This window comes from Ixodes scapularis, unplaced genomic scaffold, assembly GCF_016920785.2.
Source record: "Ixodes scapularis isolate PalLabHiFi unplaced genomic scaffold, ASM1692078v2 PGA_scaffold3__209_contigs__length_174095766, whole genome shotgun sequence".
Taxonomy (NCBI): domain Eukaryota; kingdom Metazoa; phylum Arthropoda; class Arachnida; order Ixodida; family Ixodidae; genus Ixodes; species Ixodes scapularis.
In genome coordinates this window covers 69,201,742-69,216,146 of record NW_024609868.1, presented here as the reverse complement: position 1 = coordinate 69,216,146, position 14,405 = coordinate 69,201,742, and the positions used below count along the sequence as shown (strand labels likewise).

General features: G+C 42.1%; 1 protein-coding gene across 1 annotated transcript in view; it reads right to left on the bottom strand.

Moving 5' to 3' along the window:
- Positions 1–2,893: 2,893 nt before the first annotated feature.
- Positions 2,894–14,405, bottom strand: part of LOC120841605 (nose resistant to fluoxetine protein 6-like) — a 47,428-nt gene continuing 35,916 nt past the window's right edge. Inside the window, exons 10-16 of the mRNA XM_040501698.1 lie at positions 11,729–11,894; positions 11,230–11,309; positions 10,445–10,567; positions 9,250–9,370; positions 6,596–6,788; positions 5,041–5,183; positions 2,894–3,133 (exon numbers count right to left, since the gene is read on the bottom strand). Coding sequence (XP_040357632.1) covers positions 2,894–3,133; positions 5,041–5,183; positions 6,596–6,788; positions 9,250–9,370; positions 10,445–10,567; positions 11,230–11,309; positions 11,729–11,894 — 1,066 coding nt within the window. The remainder of the gene's footprint in view (positions 3,134–5,040; positions 5,184–6,595; positions 6,789–9,249; positions 9,371–10,444; positions 10,568–11,229; positions 11,310–11,728; positions 11,895–14,405) is intronic.

Sequence of the window (14,405 nt, the reverse complement as noted above, 5' to 3'; positions counted from 1 at the left end):
ATAAGATATCTACGTTTGAACTTCTATGTATCTTTGAGCTGGTTGTATAATTAAATTACTCGATAATTTAGCCAAAAATATACAAACTCCGAAATAAAAAGCTCAAATGGTTGACCTGCAAAAAATACCCTTGGTCTGAACAACAATTTTTTTTAAAGAGTAAACGAGGTTTGAAATAGTTCGAATATTTATATTATTGAAAACTTGTTGTTCAGACTAAAATAAATATAACCATTGCCTCTGCCATCTCTCTCAAATTAAAAAAAATTACAAGGTTTTAAAATATAAAAACTAGATTCTCATGTTCTTAAGTCGATTGAATAATTCCTTAGTCATCGCTCTCAATTCGTTTTCGCTAACAGCACATCCTCCTCTTTCTCCCGTCTCTTCCGGTTTTCCACAGGGAACTGTACTTGGGCCTTTACTCTTTTTAATCGACATTAATGATCTCCCTTTTTGCCTCTCATCCTCTGTTCCTGTTTTCGCTGATGACTGTGTTGTTTATAGACAAATAAAAACCCCAGACGATAATTTTGCACCCCAGAACGAAATTAACAAAGTTACTGAATGGTGCCGCACATGGCAGATGTGTCTAACCATTAACACATGCATGCACCTCTGCTTCACACGATCTTCCTCTCAGCCGTGAAACTCATTAACACTCAACGGCACTACCATTCAGACTGCAACAGAGTAAAAGTATCTTGATGTTCATTTAGCCACTAACATGCCTTGAAATGTTCAGGTCAACAAGACAATATCATCTGCAAACCGCTCACGTGGCTATATTCGTCGCAATTTCAAGTCTGCCCCTCCTAACCTTAAACGTCTCCTTTACGTCACGCTTGTTCGCCCTAAACTAGAGCATACTTAAGCTATCTGGCACCCATATCAGTCTTCTTTAACGAACGCAATCGAGTCTGTCCAAAATTGTGGTGCTCGATTTATTCTTTCTAATTACTCTCGTTTTTCTAGTGCCACTGCAGTGAAATGTCAATTAACTCTCACTGATCTTTCCATTCGTCGCAAAATTTCCCATCTTTGCCTTTTTTTATAAAATTTACTATTCGGAACCATTAAGACAGTCTCTCCTCAGCCAGCCCAGCTATATATCCGCAAGACTTGATCATTCATGCAAGATTGCCCGCCCCAAGACCACTTCAACAGCCCATCAACATTCCCTTCTACAAGAAAGTATTGTAAACTGGAATGGCCTTCCCAATGACATCGTCACCATCACCAATGACTCTAAATTCAGAATTGTACTAAGTCTAACCAACCACTCCCCTCTGTAATGCCCATCGGGGCCCTGAGGGTAGTGGTAAATAAATGAATAAAAACAAAGAACCAATGCTGTCGTTTAGAGCAGATAGAAGAAAACAGTGAAGGGGACTTGGTGTGTAGAATACTTTATTTTTGGCCGCAAAACACACAAATTATATTGGCGCTTGGAAATATGGTAAATACATGAATCTGGACTGTATTCGCAGGGATGCGATATTGTTCACAACACCGATGATGTCGTGGAGAGCAGTGATCGGCCACACTCAATTAGAATTCTTCAGAAATCTCGAAGACTTAGATCCTGACACGTATCTCTCGGTTGCGCCAGACCTTTGTATGCTATCCGCAAGTCACGATCTGGCAGACTAACCCATAAATAACATATGCTTTCAAAACGAGTATAAAAGGTTCTTCATGGAATATGAACAACTTTTCTATTTCCATATAAAATCTGAAAGAGAACAAGGCGTTAAAGTATGAAAATACAAAGCACACATGGTAACGAACCTAGTGAACGCACAAACGTCCAGTGAAACAAATATTCACTATTTCGGTCGCTTGTTAAGAGTCAGGCACATGCTCAGAACCACTTTGCGGTGAAGTTGATGAGTCGACCATGGATCACTTGAGCATGTTCACACACCAGTGAGTGAGTGATGAATCCAGTTTGAAGCGTGGGCCTGCTGGTTCGCTACGTAGCCAACATACATTTGAACAAGTATTCAAAGTGAGTTGTTTAAAAACAAAAGTGCTGTAGGATTTTATAATGCATTTTCATAACAAATATCGCAAATGTTACGCTCATGGCCGTGCCGGCGTTTGTCCTACAGTCAGGAGTTACATTTTAAGATCACTGACGCTGCAGTGAACCCCAAACATTGAGGATATACGAAGTGTGAGGACAGTAGGGAGAATGTTTTGTTATTAGGCACGAGCTATTTCAAGCAGCCGAATAAAATAAACAAAACAAGAGTTATTTCCCGTAGAGCAGTGTATAACAACCCTAACTTAATTAAAAAAAAAGAAAAAAAAAAACACGACAATTTTATGTTGCGGAGAAACATAAATCTGTTTGGAAGAGTGTGAAACATATTGTGAACCGATTTCTTCAAGAGCCACTAGCATAATCACACAGCATGGCTGCTGCTGTAACGGCTGTTATTGTTCCGCACGTTGATGCATGGTCCCACCAAACTCGCCCGAGAACAAGAACAAAGCTGCGAACCTACCTACAATTATTTCTGCGCATACACCTTGTTGGTTCATCAACCTCGATGAGACACTGTGCCTTGCTTGAATGACTCTTCACGCCAGTTGATGTCGCAGTTGATGAATGAAACATTAAGTATGCCATCCTGGCAGCTGTTCTTAACTTAGACCGCGCGCGTTCACTGCGTTGGTGTTGACGAGTCTACAAGGCTCTTGCCTCATACAGCGTTTGAGCCCGAAGCACTGAACTGTTCGAGCTGGCAGAGCCTGGACAAGAAGCAGTTGATGTATTGCCACAACTTGACTCTTTCGTTTGCGAAGCCCGCGCACAAATCGTTATCATTTGTTTCTTTGCCGCACGGTTATCGCTTCTTAGTCCCCAGAATATGCATCGTTGCGATCACGGTTCTTGGCCATTGTTGATGGCCTTGGGCTCCGTCGGAGGAGGAGTTGGTGGCTCCGGTGGTGGCAGCGATGAGTCGGATTCTGGGGGGATTGGTTGTGGCTTATTGGAAGACCTCCGTATGGTGTGGAACCTGAAGATCAACCGGGCGATGCCGTTGACGGGGGCTTCATAAACCACATATAACAGGTAAGCGAAGAAGTAGCTGATGGCGGCCACACCCAGCGAGTCTTTCACCTGAACATGAACAAAAGGTTCAGGGGTTAGTTAGAAAATTAAAATGTGTGAATAGAGCTGTTTTCTTTTTAATGTAGAGAAGGAAACAAGTGCTCTGTATGTTGTCTTTACATATTATTGGTTCTATAAAGCACTTGACCTCTAGACCTAAGCTTTCGCGTTTTTGAAAGCTCATGGTGTAAACCACCAGCTCCGCAAAACAAAAAAGAAATATATAAAATACCATTTTAGACCTTCACCTTCACCAGCTCGTTTGCGCCCTAACTTTTAATTCGTTAATATAAAATAAATCTGTTTAGCTCTAAAACTACATGCAGACATGCGAACTATTTTTTTCCAAAGTATTGCGTTCACAACAATATCAGTTCTGTTGAATTAAAAGCATTGCGGTGACCTACACGTGTCCAACGAGCGGAAAATCCGTCCAGGACGGTCCAAACTTGACGAAACTTGATCACCGTATGGACATTTTTCGCAGATGTTCGTTCACCTTCGTGGTGGACGAACATCCACATTTTCATGGTGAACGAACACCCTAATTCAGTATCGAGCTAGTCAACATTCTTGACAGACGCATGCTTAATTACTGTTTCTGAACACAATAAACAAAAAAGAGATAATTTTTCGACGAGTAAAAATGGTAGAAAAGCTTACGCGGCCATAAAGAAGTTATACAAATTAAAGGTGCCTTGAGGAAGTTTTTGAGATCGCCTAAATATGGCGATAAGTCGCTCTGTTGGCTCTAAGCACCTTAGAAATGCCTAAATCAGAATGATACGCGACTGATATCCCTATTAAGAAAAAAAAACAATCAAATATCACAACATACCGAGTTTTTCTTCAACGATGGGAGGAGCATGTTTCGAAACCAGAACCACTGTCAGTCAATAGCAAGCGAAGAATCCTCGCGCCAACGACCGGTGGAACCGTGGAGTGATACCTCGAATGCGCGCAGCTCATTGCCCGTACAACCAGGACTATGATTCAACCCAGCGAGTTCGCGCTCGACGTCTCGAAACTTAACAGACCGGAGACATCACACTCGCACCCCTCCACCCCCCCAAAAAAACAAAAACAAAAAAACAAACAAACAAAAACAACAACAACAACAAACAAAGAAACAAAAAAATTACAACAAAAAACACAATTTTCTGTTTTTGACACGATTATTGAAGTATTATATTCCTTCTCCGGCGAAAAAATATTTTTGAGCCACTTTTACTTGCGTTTATAATCTACAAAAGCATACAGATTTTGTACTAACAGTGTTTGCAATCTCAACGAAATGTCGCGGTTTCATTGGTCACAGACCGTCCTGGTTGCCGGTACAATGCTCCTCCCACCGCCAGAGATAATTTCGATCTTTGATTGCTTTTTTAATAAGGAAATCGGCCGCGCATAGTTTTGATATATGGATTTCTAGGATGCTTAGAGCCTACAGAGTGAGTTAGCGCCATATTTAGGCGATCTCAGAAATCTCCTTAGGGCACCTTTAAGAGCCCTTAGACACCAGTAGTTTTTCACCCGATGTCAAGAAAGTTTTCTACAAATCATTTTTGAGTAGGGGCAGCTCGTTAACCGCAAACAAAAAACCAATATTTACGGAGCATGTAGGCCTGGTTACAGTGCTGGCGAGAAATATGTAATTAACACTGCGAACATAAGAAAGAAAATCTGCTGATATGGTGATGTAATGCAAAATTAGTGTAAAATGAAGCAGCAATGAAGGGCAAAGTTATTTTTGAAGAAATTTTTCTGACAAGAAAAATATGTGCCCCAAGAAGAAGCATTTGGTAAAGAATAATTATTAGAAAGTGACTTAATAGGTTTTTTTAATAACTACAACATATTTGGAAACGTCGTGACGAAGTCTGGTACCACCATAGCGGGGAATGATAACGACTCACCTGTAAGAATTCGTTCACTTGCAAGGGGGTCGTGGTGACACCTAACCTGGCAAGGAAGACCACGTATTGCGCCAGGTACACTCCAAACGTAAGCCTGCCCAGGACAACGAATGGACTCCAGGAGAGAAAACTATATAGAATTCCTGCAAAAGATAGAGCAAAAGCGATCAAATTTAATATGCAAATACACAAATGACATGCGTATGGGGATCAATAACAGTTGCTTAAATACAGCGAAGTTATCTCTTGGTAACAATTGATTTTGGTTTTGAGAAGCTTAAGACCATTGGAACTGGCATGCGGAAAAACTATTTCTAACTGACATACGACGAAGCAGATAATTTAATCCCTCTTGAAGGCCGAAACCCTAAACCACGTTCTATTTTAGTGTGGAGTTGGTGTCCTTTATTTTATTTTACTATCCTTTTGCAGCGAGCCGTGATATTGAAGATCTACAAGTCGCATAAATTTACCTCGGGTGCTTACTATTTGAACACACCAGCTATCACCTTAACGTATGCGGAATCTGCAAAAGCTGGTCCCTATATTTCACACGGCACCGGCCTTAGTGGGCTAGCAGACAAAATTAAACTCGCTACGAACCGTTCATCCCGCTCGACTACCAGGCGACCATGACCCTCTCAGTCGGCAGGGTTGGCGACGGTTATACCGAACCAACTCAGGCACACATATCACACTTAGAGCACCATACGCCGTCATGCAACAGGTTTTGAGATCGCGAAAAGGTCAGAGCTGTTTTGAGAGGGAGAGAAGCTGTCTCGAGAAGCAGCCTAGTATTTCATGGGAATCGGTGGCCGAGTGGGCTAGCGCACACTAGCTCGAAGCACGTGGAGCGAAAGCTCGCGCTGCAGAACCCAGCGGTCTTACGTTCAATCCCCACCCCTGACCGTTTCGAGCTAGATGAGCATAGTACGAGCGTGCGGTCGTGTATTACTACTACGTGGTGCACGTAAAAGACCCCAGGCTAGCGGTTATACTGCACCGGCGAAATTGCTCATCTACAGCTGACAGACAAGTCGGCCGTTGAGGCAGACTAAATTCACGCTGCATGAATACGCCCACAACCCAATTTGTTTTATAGCATTTGCTGTGACTAAATGAAACACGAGCGGGCAAAAAAGGAATAAATTCAATATGTACCCAAATGAAAACGCCAAACACTTCTTTGTTTATTATCTTTTGTGATTTGTTAATTCTATGCTTACTTTAGGATAGCTTGAAGGAGCCCGAAAAAGCATCCCGTGGGAAAGGTCGGCATGCACATAAAACGTTTTACAAAAGCGCCTCAAATACGTTATGAAGGAAACATAACATTTCTTTAGGAGAAAATTAGTCTGGATCAGACTTCTCTTTGTTGTTCGTCAAAGAGATTCTCTTTCGAATTTAGATTAGCCTGATTGATGCAAGTATCTTAGTTTTCGGCGCTGCAGTTTTGACCGATGTAGCTTGATTGTTCTATAGCCTGAGATGTGCGTTTTTGGGATATTTGAGTGGATAGTGAGGACAGCGCAAGAGTTGGCATAGCGTGTAGTACCTCCTCTTTCCGTGGCGCAGGCGTAAGCTATCCAGCACCACGAGAGTCCCCACAGGTACCGGTAGCTGCCTCCGTAGAACGAAGCGTACAGCTGTTTCAGATCTTCGGCGTCAGATCGATTCCAGGCGTAAGGCACGAACACGAGGAAGATGTTCAAGGCGAGGGCCAGTACCCACAGGAATGCCTGGAGCACCTGCGAATCACCGTATGTACCATAAGCTCAGATGTCACCGCTATACATGTGTTAACGCTATGAACATGTACAATTTAAGGGATTGCGTGAATCTTTAAAGCTGACTGTGTCTCGCCGTAATAGCGTCAAGAATCTGGAACAATATTATAACCAGTCGACTTTCCGAGGGAGGGGGCCGGTCAGGATGGTGACGATCGATGATGGTGTTCGCCCGATGGAAGTCCCCCGAGAAGTCGAATAAGAAAAAAACACTAAAAGTTGTTCGATCCCGCTGGACACATTACGACGTTGGTAGGTTTATAATGGCTAGTGTGGCCACGTTTATTTTAAAGCAAAACGACAAGTCAACTGTAATATACAAAACTTCCAAAATTAAAACCCATACTTTAGTATCCAGTCTCAAGAGCCGAATCTCCCTGATCTCAAAAGTCGAATCCCCAAGAAACCTCTCGGCACCCCTTTTCTAGACTCGGAGGGGCCTCCTTTCCCTCCAGAGACAGACTAATCACTTCAAATTTGCTCATTGTCACGTGGTACACTCCAACCCAATGATCAGCGAGCTGTCAACGTGACTCCCCTCCAACACCTCAACGGTCAAACCCAAATTCTTTGTGGAGTCACCACATGCTTTCCTCGCCGCCTGGCTGGCGCCACCCAGTTAAGTTATTGCTTCGATTAAAAGCGAAGTTTCTACACTAAGCGGCGAAATACACCGGACACAAGCACACGCGCTTAAAAGCCACAAGTGCGGACAAAAGTACCTCTGCCGGAGACACGGGTGTTCCGGCGCCCCAAACTAAAACCCAATACGACCGGGGTCCGACATGTCTTTGCCAAGCCCCGCGGCTGCTCGAAGCCCCCCGCGCACTGGGGCGGAAGACGACTTCCCGTTCATGCGCCCGCGCAAGCGTACAGCAAGCGCCCAAAAATGCCGACACAAATGTGGGCAGATAAAAAAACAAGCAATGCCAACGCCACTATAGAAAGATAAACTTTTTTAAAACAAGTCTTACTTATTACAAACAAAATACTTCGTTACTTAACATAGCCATATCGTGCCGTAGAATTGATAGTGATCATACTGCGCCGTACAACCTCGTCCAGGATGTTTCGTCGAATGACGCCATTCACTTGAGCGAATTCGGTTTCCCGGTCGGCCAGGTGAAATTAGTTCATTTCAGTGAACTCGGTTTAGACGGTTGGTACCCATATGTTAAAATGTAATTAATATTTTGCGGTATAATGTCCTGCGAATAAACGTTATTGCAAACTCTATTTCATAGAAGCATCAGGACGTTAAACGTTTAAAAGGATTTTGTCACGCATCATACACGCAGAGTCTGTTCGCGAATAGTTTAATTGTGACCACAGTGGTAAGACGAGCGTTTAGGGACGTTGTGGTGACGGCGATGAAGGAAACAGCTTGACTTAGTTTGTCGTTTAGGTGAAGACGTGAGCATTCAGACGCTTAACTAGCAGAGGATCAGGGTTTACTTCCTATATACAGCCTCGATTTCCAGTATTAAACGCTTCCGAGGCGTGTTCGTGAAGATGATATGCGACCAAACTGAAAGAAGAAAGAGAAGTTAGCTTATTAAACGAGATTTTGAACCGAAAACAACAACAACAACAACAAAACCCGGTTTTGACGGGCTGCTGACCGGTAACCGAAATGATACAAACCCAAAACCCCCCAAAACCGGAACGAAACTATTTTAACGAAAGAGGGGAGCCCTAACCGTAACCGTAGCCGTTATATTTATCAACTTCAGTGCGTGTTGCTCAGGGCTAATTAAGGGAAAGTGTGAGCTTTCTATTTGCAGGCGCCAATTTTCCCGGTTCGTTTTACAGTAGAATGTCTGCTAGGGGCACCCTATACATTCACTGAGATCTTAAGAATAACAAGGCATTGCCTGTTACGTTCACGCTTCGTGCTTTTTGATTTGTTTTTCGGCGTTCTTATCAGATAATGCCCCAATCTAATCGGTTGCGAAGCGATAATAAGATGCTCGCGCTGTACAGGCTGTACAATGAATTAAAAAGGTTAAAAGGCGCGAGCTGAACAGGACGGAAAAAGACACACGTGCGACACAAACAAGCGCCAACTTCCACCTGATTTAATGAAACACGAAACATTGCCAAACTGTCAATCCCCATCGCCTAAACACAAGCAGCAAGATAAAGGTTCCACCACTCATCCGACGCAGCCCTCAAGAAACACAACTTCTTTGTTTAGCAGATAAAGGGATGACATGCTTACGCATCTGACAGACGCTGTGTGTAGGCAGAAAGCTTCGAATATTTCCTTGTTAATAAACCTTGTTTATTAATAGTTGGCGCTTGTCCGTGCCGTTCGTGTGTCTTTTTTCGCCCTGTTCAGTTCGTGCCTTTTAACCTTTAAATCGATATACACCAACTAGGCCTAACCAAAGTTTTATCGTATAATGAGGATTGAACCCACCTTGTTGATGCACGTCTTGTTCCACGTTGCTGCGCAGTAGCCGGAGACTACTCCCAGAAAATAGGTGGCGAGGTTCGAGTAAGGCAGCTCGTGCACAAACTCGGCCGTCTCGAGATTCCGACTGCGGAGCGTGCACATACAAATGACTACAGTCAGTTAGAGGTTAAGAATAGTTCTCGAGGGAAAGGAAGGCTGAGGAGGAGGAGCAAACAGACGGAACGCTGGGAAGAGGAAGAGGTTTGCTTTTCTCCTCTCCAGCGTTCCGTTTGCTTCCTCCTCCCCAGCCCTCCTTTTCCACGAATACTTTTCATAACCTGTAACTGACTGTAACTACCGAAAAAAACTAAAATGCTCACGACTGCTCTCCGACCAAATCTGGACAACAGAAAGTTGTAGCAGATTGTGTGTTTTTTTTTTCTTTCTAAAAAAATATCGTTTGATAACCATACGATGTACGCGCAAAGGCTCCGGCGAAGTATGGAGTATAATTTTTGGAGTTGACGGAACGATCTACCGAATGCTCCTATTTGAGGAAAAAAAAGTGTAATTTCCATTATTGCTTAGTCAAATGGTAAAACACACGTCCGTCGATAGCGCAAAACCTTTACTACAAAACCGCGGAGAAAGAAATTCCAAAGGAAAATAGATAGCGCATTAGCATTGGAGACGACTAAGTTCAGCTGGCGTACGTATGCATACAAGAATTCTGGAGGGTCTACTTTCCCCGCATATCACTTCGGAAAGTCAATCGCTGCAATCTACGGAGAAAGCTCGATCAGGGCCCAACGCAATACATTCGTTTAAACCTAAAAAAACAACAACAAAAAAAAAAAAAACAGTTTGCGTTAATTGCAGTGATTGCTGCGTTTGAGGGCTTCAGTGCTCCTCGGGAAAAGTAATCGCTTCAGGATTCCTAGAGGGTGGGTAAACTGCGAGCAGATAATAATTAGTATATGTGTACATTAAACAGAGGATGATGGAGTACAATTTAAACATAAGAAAAGCGTATTTTAGTTAATATACTTGTTCTCAGAAGATCTATTTACAATTGACATTACGTAAAATAATAAGTTTTGTATACAAATACCTAGAGCGTCAATAGTGGAAATAATGATTACCTCGGCATCTATACGGATATCTGTAGAAGCGCACAACTGCAGCGCAGCATTGGGCTGAGACGCTTGGTGAGCCTTACCTGAAGTCATCGATTGTGTAGGCAACGGCAGGCTTGAGATCCTTCATGTAGGTTACGAGTCCGGCAGCGACGGAGCATAAAACACTTAACAAAAGTGCCAGGGAGAAGCCGCATGCCGGGCTCCTGTAACCATGTCAAATCAGAAACTGGTTTACGCATTGAATCGGCCGAGGAAAGTTAACCGCGTTTTCCGCCCCGCAAAAATGAATTAATTAACGGCAATAGATCAGGCTCCGTCAGAATCTAGAACTAGCAGTTGAGATAATAACTAAAAGTTTGAGAACCTAACGTAATTTGATTCAAATGCGACGGAACCAAATTATCCGCAATATAACGTCGACTAATATTTATAATAACAAATATTTGCAAGGACAAAAGTATCGCGGCGGTGAAATAAATGAAGAGTAAAATTTAGAGCACGAACTGACCACATCCTCGTTGCATACGCAATTATACGCCACCACAGAGACCCATTAGAAGAAAAATAAGATAAAACCTTTAGTACAATAAAATGTAGAAAAAAGCTTAGACGTTTGCCATAATTATGTTTGCAATATGCTCCGGTGTGCGGTAAGACATCACATTTGTTTAAGTTTAAGTAGTTAGTTATATACGAATAAAAGTTTGCCCTGTGTCGCTTGTTTCAACATATTGTCTACGAGGACATTTCGGTCTATGTCTTTTTTCCTACAAAGCATGGATTCAGCCACATAATGCATTCGACAACTTGAAGTTGGCATAAACGATGTAAACTACGAAAATGACAAATGTTCGTGCTACCTTACCTTACGAAGATAAGTGCCAGAGGTACTGCTACCAGATATATCTGCATGTCACTGCTGATGTACCAGTACTGCTGCATACACTGCACATAATAAAATATATGTTGATACAGCCACAAAGCAAGTCTTGAGGAACTTGTTGGAGTTTACGCATATCTGGGTTCCAAAATAATAATAATATTTAGAGTTCTAACGCTAGTGAAATAGTAAATTTGACATCACTATCAGTCACAACTCACCAAGCTTGAACGTGATTAACATTGACACCGAGAGTCGTAGGACCGGGTGCAACACTAGTCTATTTCTATTTCTACATGTGTCGTATCTGCATGGTTACAAGGATGACAATTGTGGAATATGACTTCATGGATTCGAGCTAGCGGCAAATGTCAATGGACAAAATGTTTCCTCTACTGCGGCTCAATGAGTATTCAGATATGTACTGTTGCAGGTTTGGAGCACATCAAAATTTCCTTGCTAAAACATTGTATTGTATGCCTACCCTTTTCTCTGTAGGAACAAAGTTGACAATCTGAGCCATGACGGTCCACCAGTTTTCGTAGCAACCTTTCTGCTCCTGGCCCATGAGGTCCTTGTCCTGAGGCCCAGCAATGAACAGTGGGAAGAGAAAAAAGCACAGAACCACGACCATCGCAGGAACAGTGAGCCTGCGGGATAAGCAAGCCAATGAAGCGTTACTATTAAAACAGTGCTGCAATTTTTTTAAATGTAGTAACATTTTAGTTGCGTTACATTAGAGAATTGAACATCGAATGTACACAATGTACAGTACAATTTGCCGCGACAAATTCTAGTTCCTGTAGATGATTAAAATAAACAATTCAAAATGCACCATACTTTTTTTTTGTACATGATTAGGGATTATACGTGAATACATAAGGCTTCTGACTCAGCGTTCTGGTACGCCAAGTTTTCCGAATCACGTGCTCAGGCAAAGTCGTTGTTGCAGCAGGATAAGAGAGTGCACCATGAGTCTGCAGAGCGCAGTTTATATCGTGACCCATTGCAGTTCTGGAGGTACGTCAAGAACCGTACAGCCACAACTGCATCGATAACAAACATCGCTGACTCATCTGGAATTCCGATTAGTGAACCCGAAAATGTAGCGAACGTTTTTGCGAGCTATTTTGCGTCTGTATATTCTTGTAACCGGAATGGTTTATCTGCGCCTGACGTTGGTGACACTGCTAGAGAGTGCCTATCAATCCCATTATTTGAAATCGCTGACATTAAACTCGCAATCCAAAAACTAAAACCTAAGTTATCGGTCGCATTTGGCGGTATCCCGAGCTTTATTGTCAAAGTATGCTCTTCCATTTTCACGCCCATTCTAACGCATATTTTTAACCTTTCATTATCGACTTGCACTTTTCCTTCGATTTGGAAAAACGCGATAACCGTGCCGATACATAAGAAAGGAAGAACAGATCATCCAAAAAACCATAGACCCATTTCATTATTATGTCAATTTGCAAAGGTTTACGAACTAGTACTTTCGGGACATATTTCGAGCTTTTTTAAACATAAGATCCTGCCCTCACAACACGGATTTGTGCGCGGAAGGTCAGTGGAATCAAACTTGGTGTCTTTTCTTAATTTCGTTTCGCCTATTGTGCGTCAGCGGGGTCAAGTTGACACTGTATATTTTGACATGTCTAAGGCATTTGATTTGGTTGACAACTCGCTACTTTTACAAAAGCTGAAATCGTACGGTATGAGTACTACACTATGCGCATTGCTTCACAATTATTTGTCCGATAGACAGAAATTTGTACGTATCCTCGGTCATCTCTCCCGGCCTTTTGTCACCCTGTCTAATGTTCCCCAGGGGTCCATTCTTGGACCGATTCTTTTTAATGTTTTCATAAACGACCTTCGCTCATGTGTTCTACATTCAGAAATCCTGCAATACGCCGATGATATCAAGTTATTTAAGCAGATAGTATCTGTAGAGGACTGTGTAAAACTAATGGATGATGTAAAATCAGTGAGCAATTGGTGTAGTCTCAACAGGCTGACACTTAATCCCACTAAGACTGTTGTTATGTCATTTGCTAAGAAGCTAAGGCCTTTTCATTTTTGTTACCAACTCGGCAATGCCCCATTGCGAAGGGTGGATTGCACTCGTGATCTTGGAGTTTATATAGAGTCTTCTCTGTCATTTAATACACATGTCAATAACATTGTCAACGCGTCTTTTCGTACGTTAGGTGTCATATCCAGAATTACACGCGAGTTTTCCATGTTGGCCTGTATTATGCAGTTATACTTCTCATTAATTAGGTCTAAGCTTGAGTTTTCCTCAGTTGTGTGGAATTCTATTGGACGTACGCACCAAGAGTCGATTGAAAATGTTTAGAGAAGTGCTTTTCGAATTTTTTACGACCGCTATGTTGGTTGCACCGTTTACTTTGAATATAGAAGACTTTTAGAGCGATACAATTGTTCTACTTTGAGTGCCAGACGACGCGAGAGAGATCTTATATTTTTGTTCAAATGCCTTCACGGAGTCATTGATTGCCCTGACCTAACTTCATCGATAAATATTCATGTTTCGAGAAGATTTCTGCGAATTTCTCTTCCATTTTATGTTAATGAATTCTTCCGAACCTGCCCCATGAGACGTATTCAGACCTTGTATAATACTTTTAATGATTATTGCATTGACATTTTTAACCTATCTTTTGCAGCGTTCAAGTTTTCTCTTACAAATTTATAACCATCTTTGTAGCATTCAAGTTTTCTATTGTTAATTTGTAGAATTATACTTCTTTTTGCTGTATGTTAACTGTGCATCATTATCAAGGCTTCAAGCTGTTCATGAGCACAAAAAATAAACAAATGAATGAATGAATGAAAAACAAATGAATGAATGAATAACTATATAATAGTTGAAAAACAAACAAACAAACTGAACCTTATGAAGTGCAAGAGAAGACGAAATCGGCGGCGGCACTGCTCTCGTGCACGGAGAGCATGGGGTTCCCCTCTATTGTTTATAGAATTACTTAAGTGCAATTCCTATCCAGAGCGAAGCTTGCGTCGGGAATAAGGTCGCTTGAGGTTTTGTGAAGCTGCTGTTGCTCCTGGGTCTTGAATTCAACACGGGTTTGCATAAGTACTGCTAAGGATGACAGGATGACTGAACATTACATTTC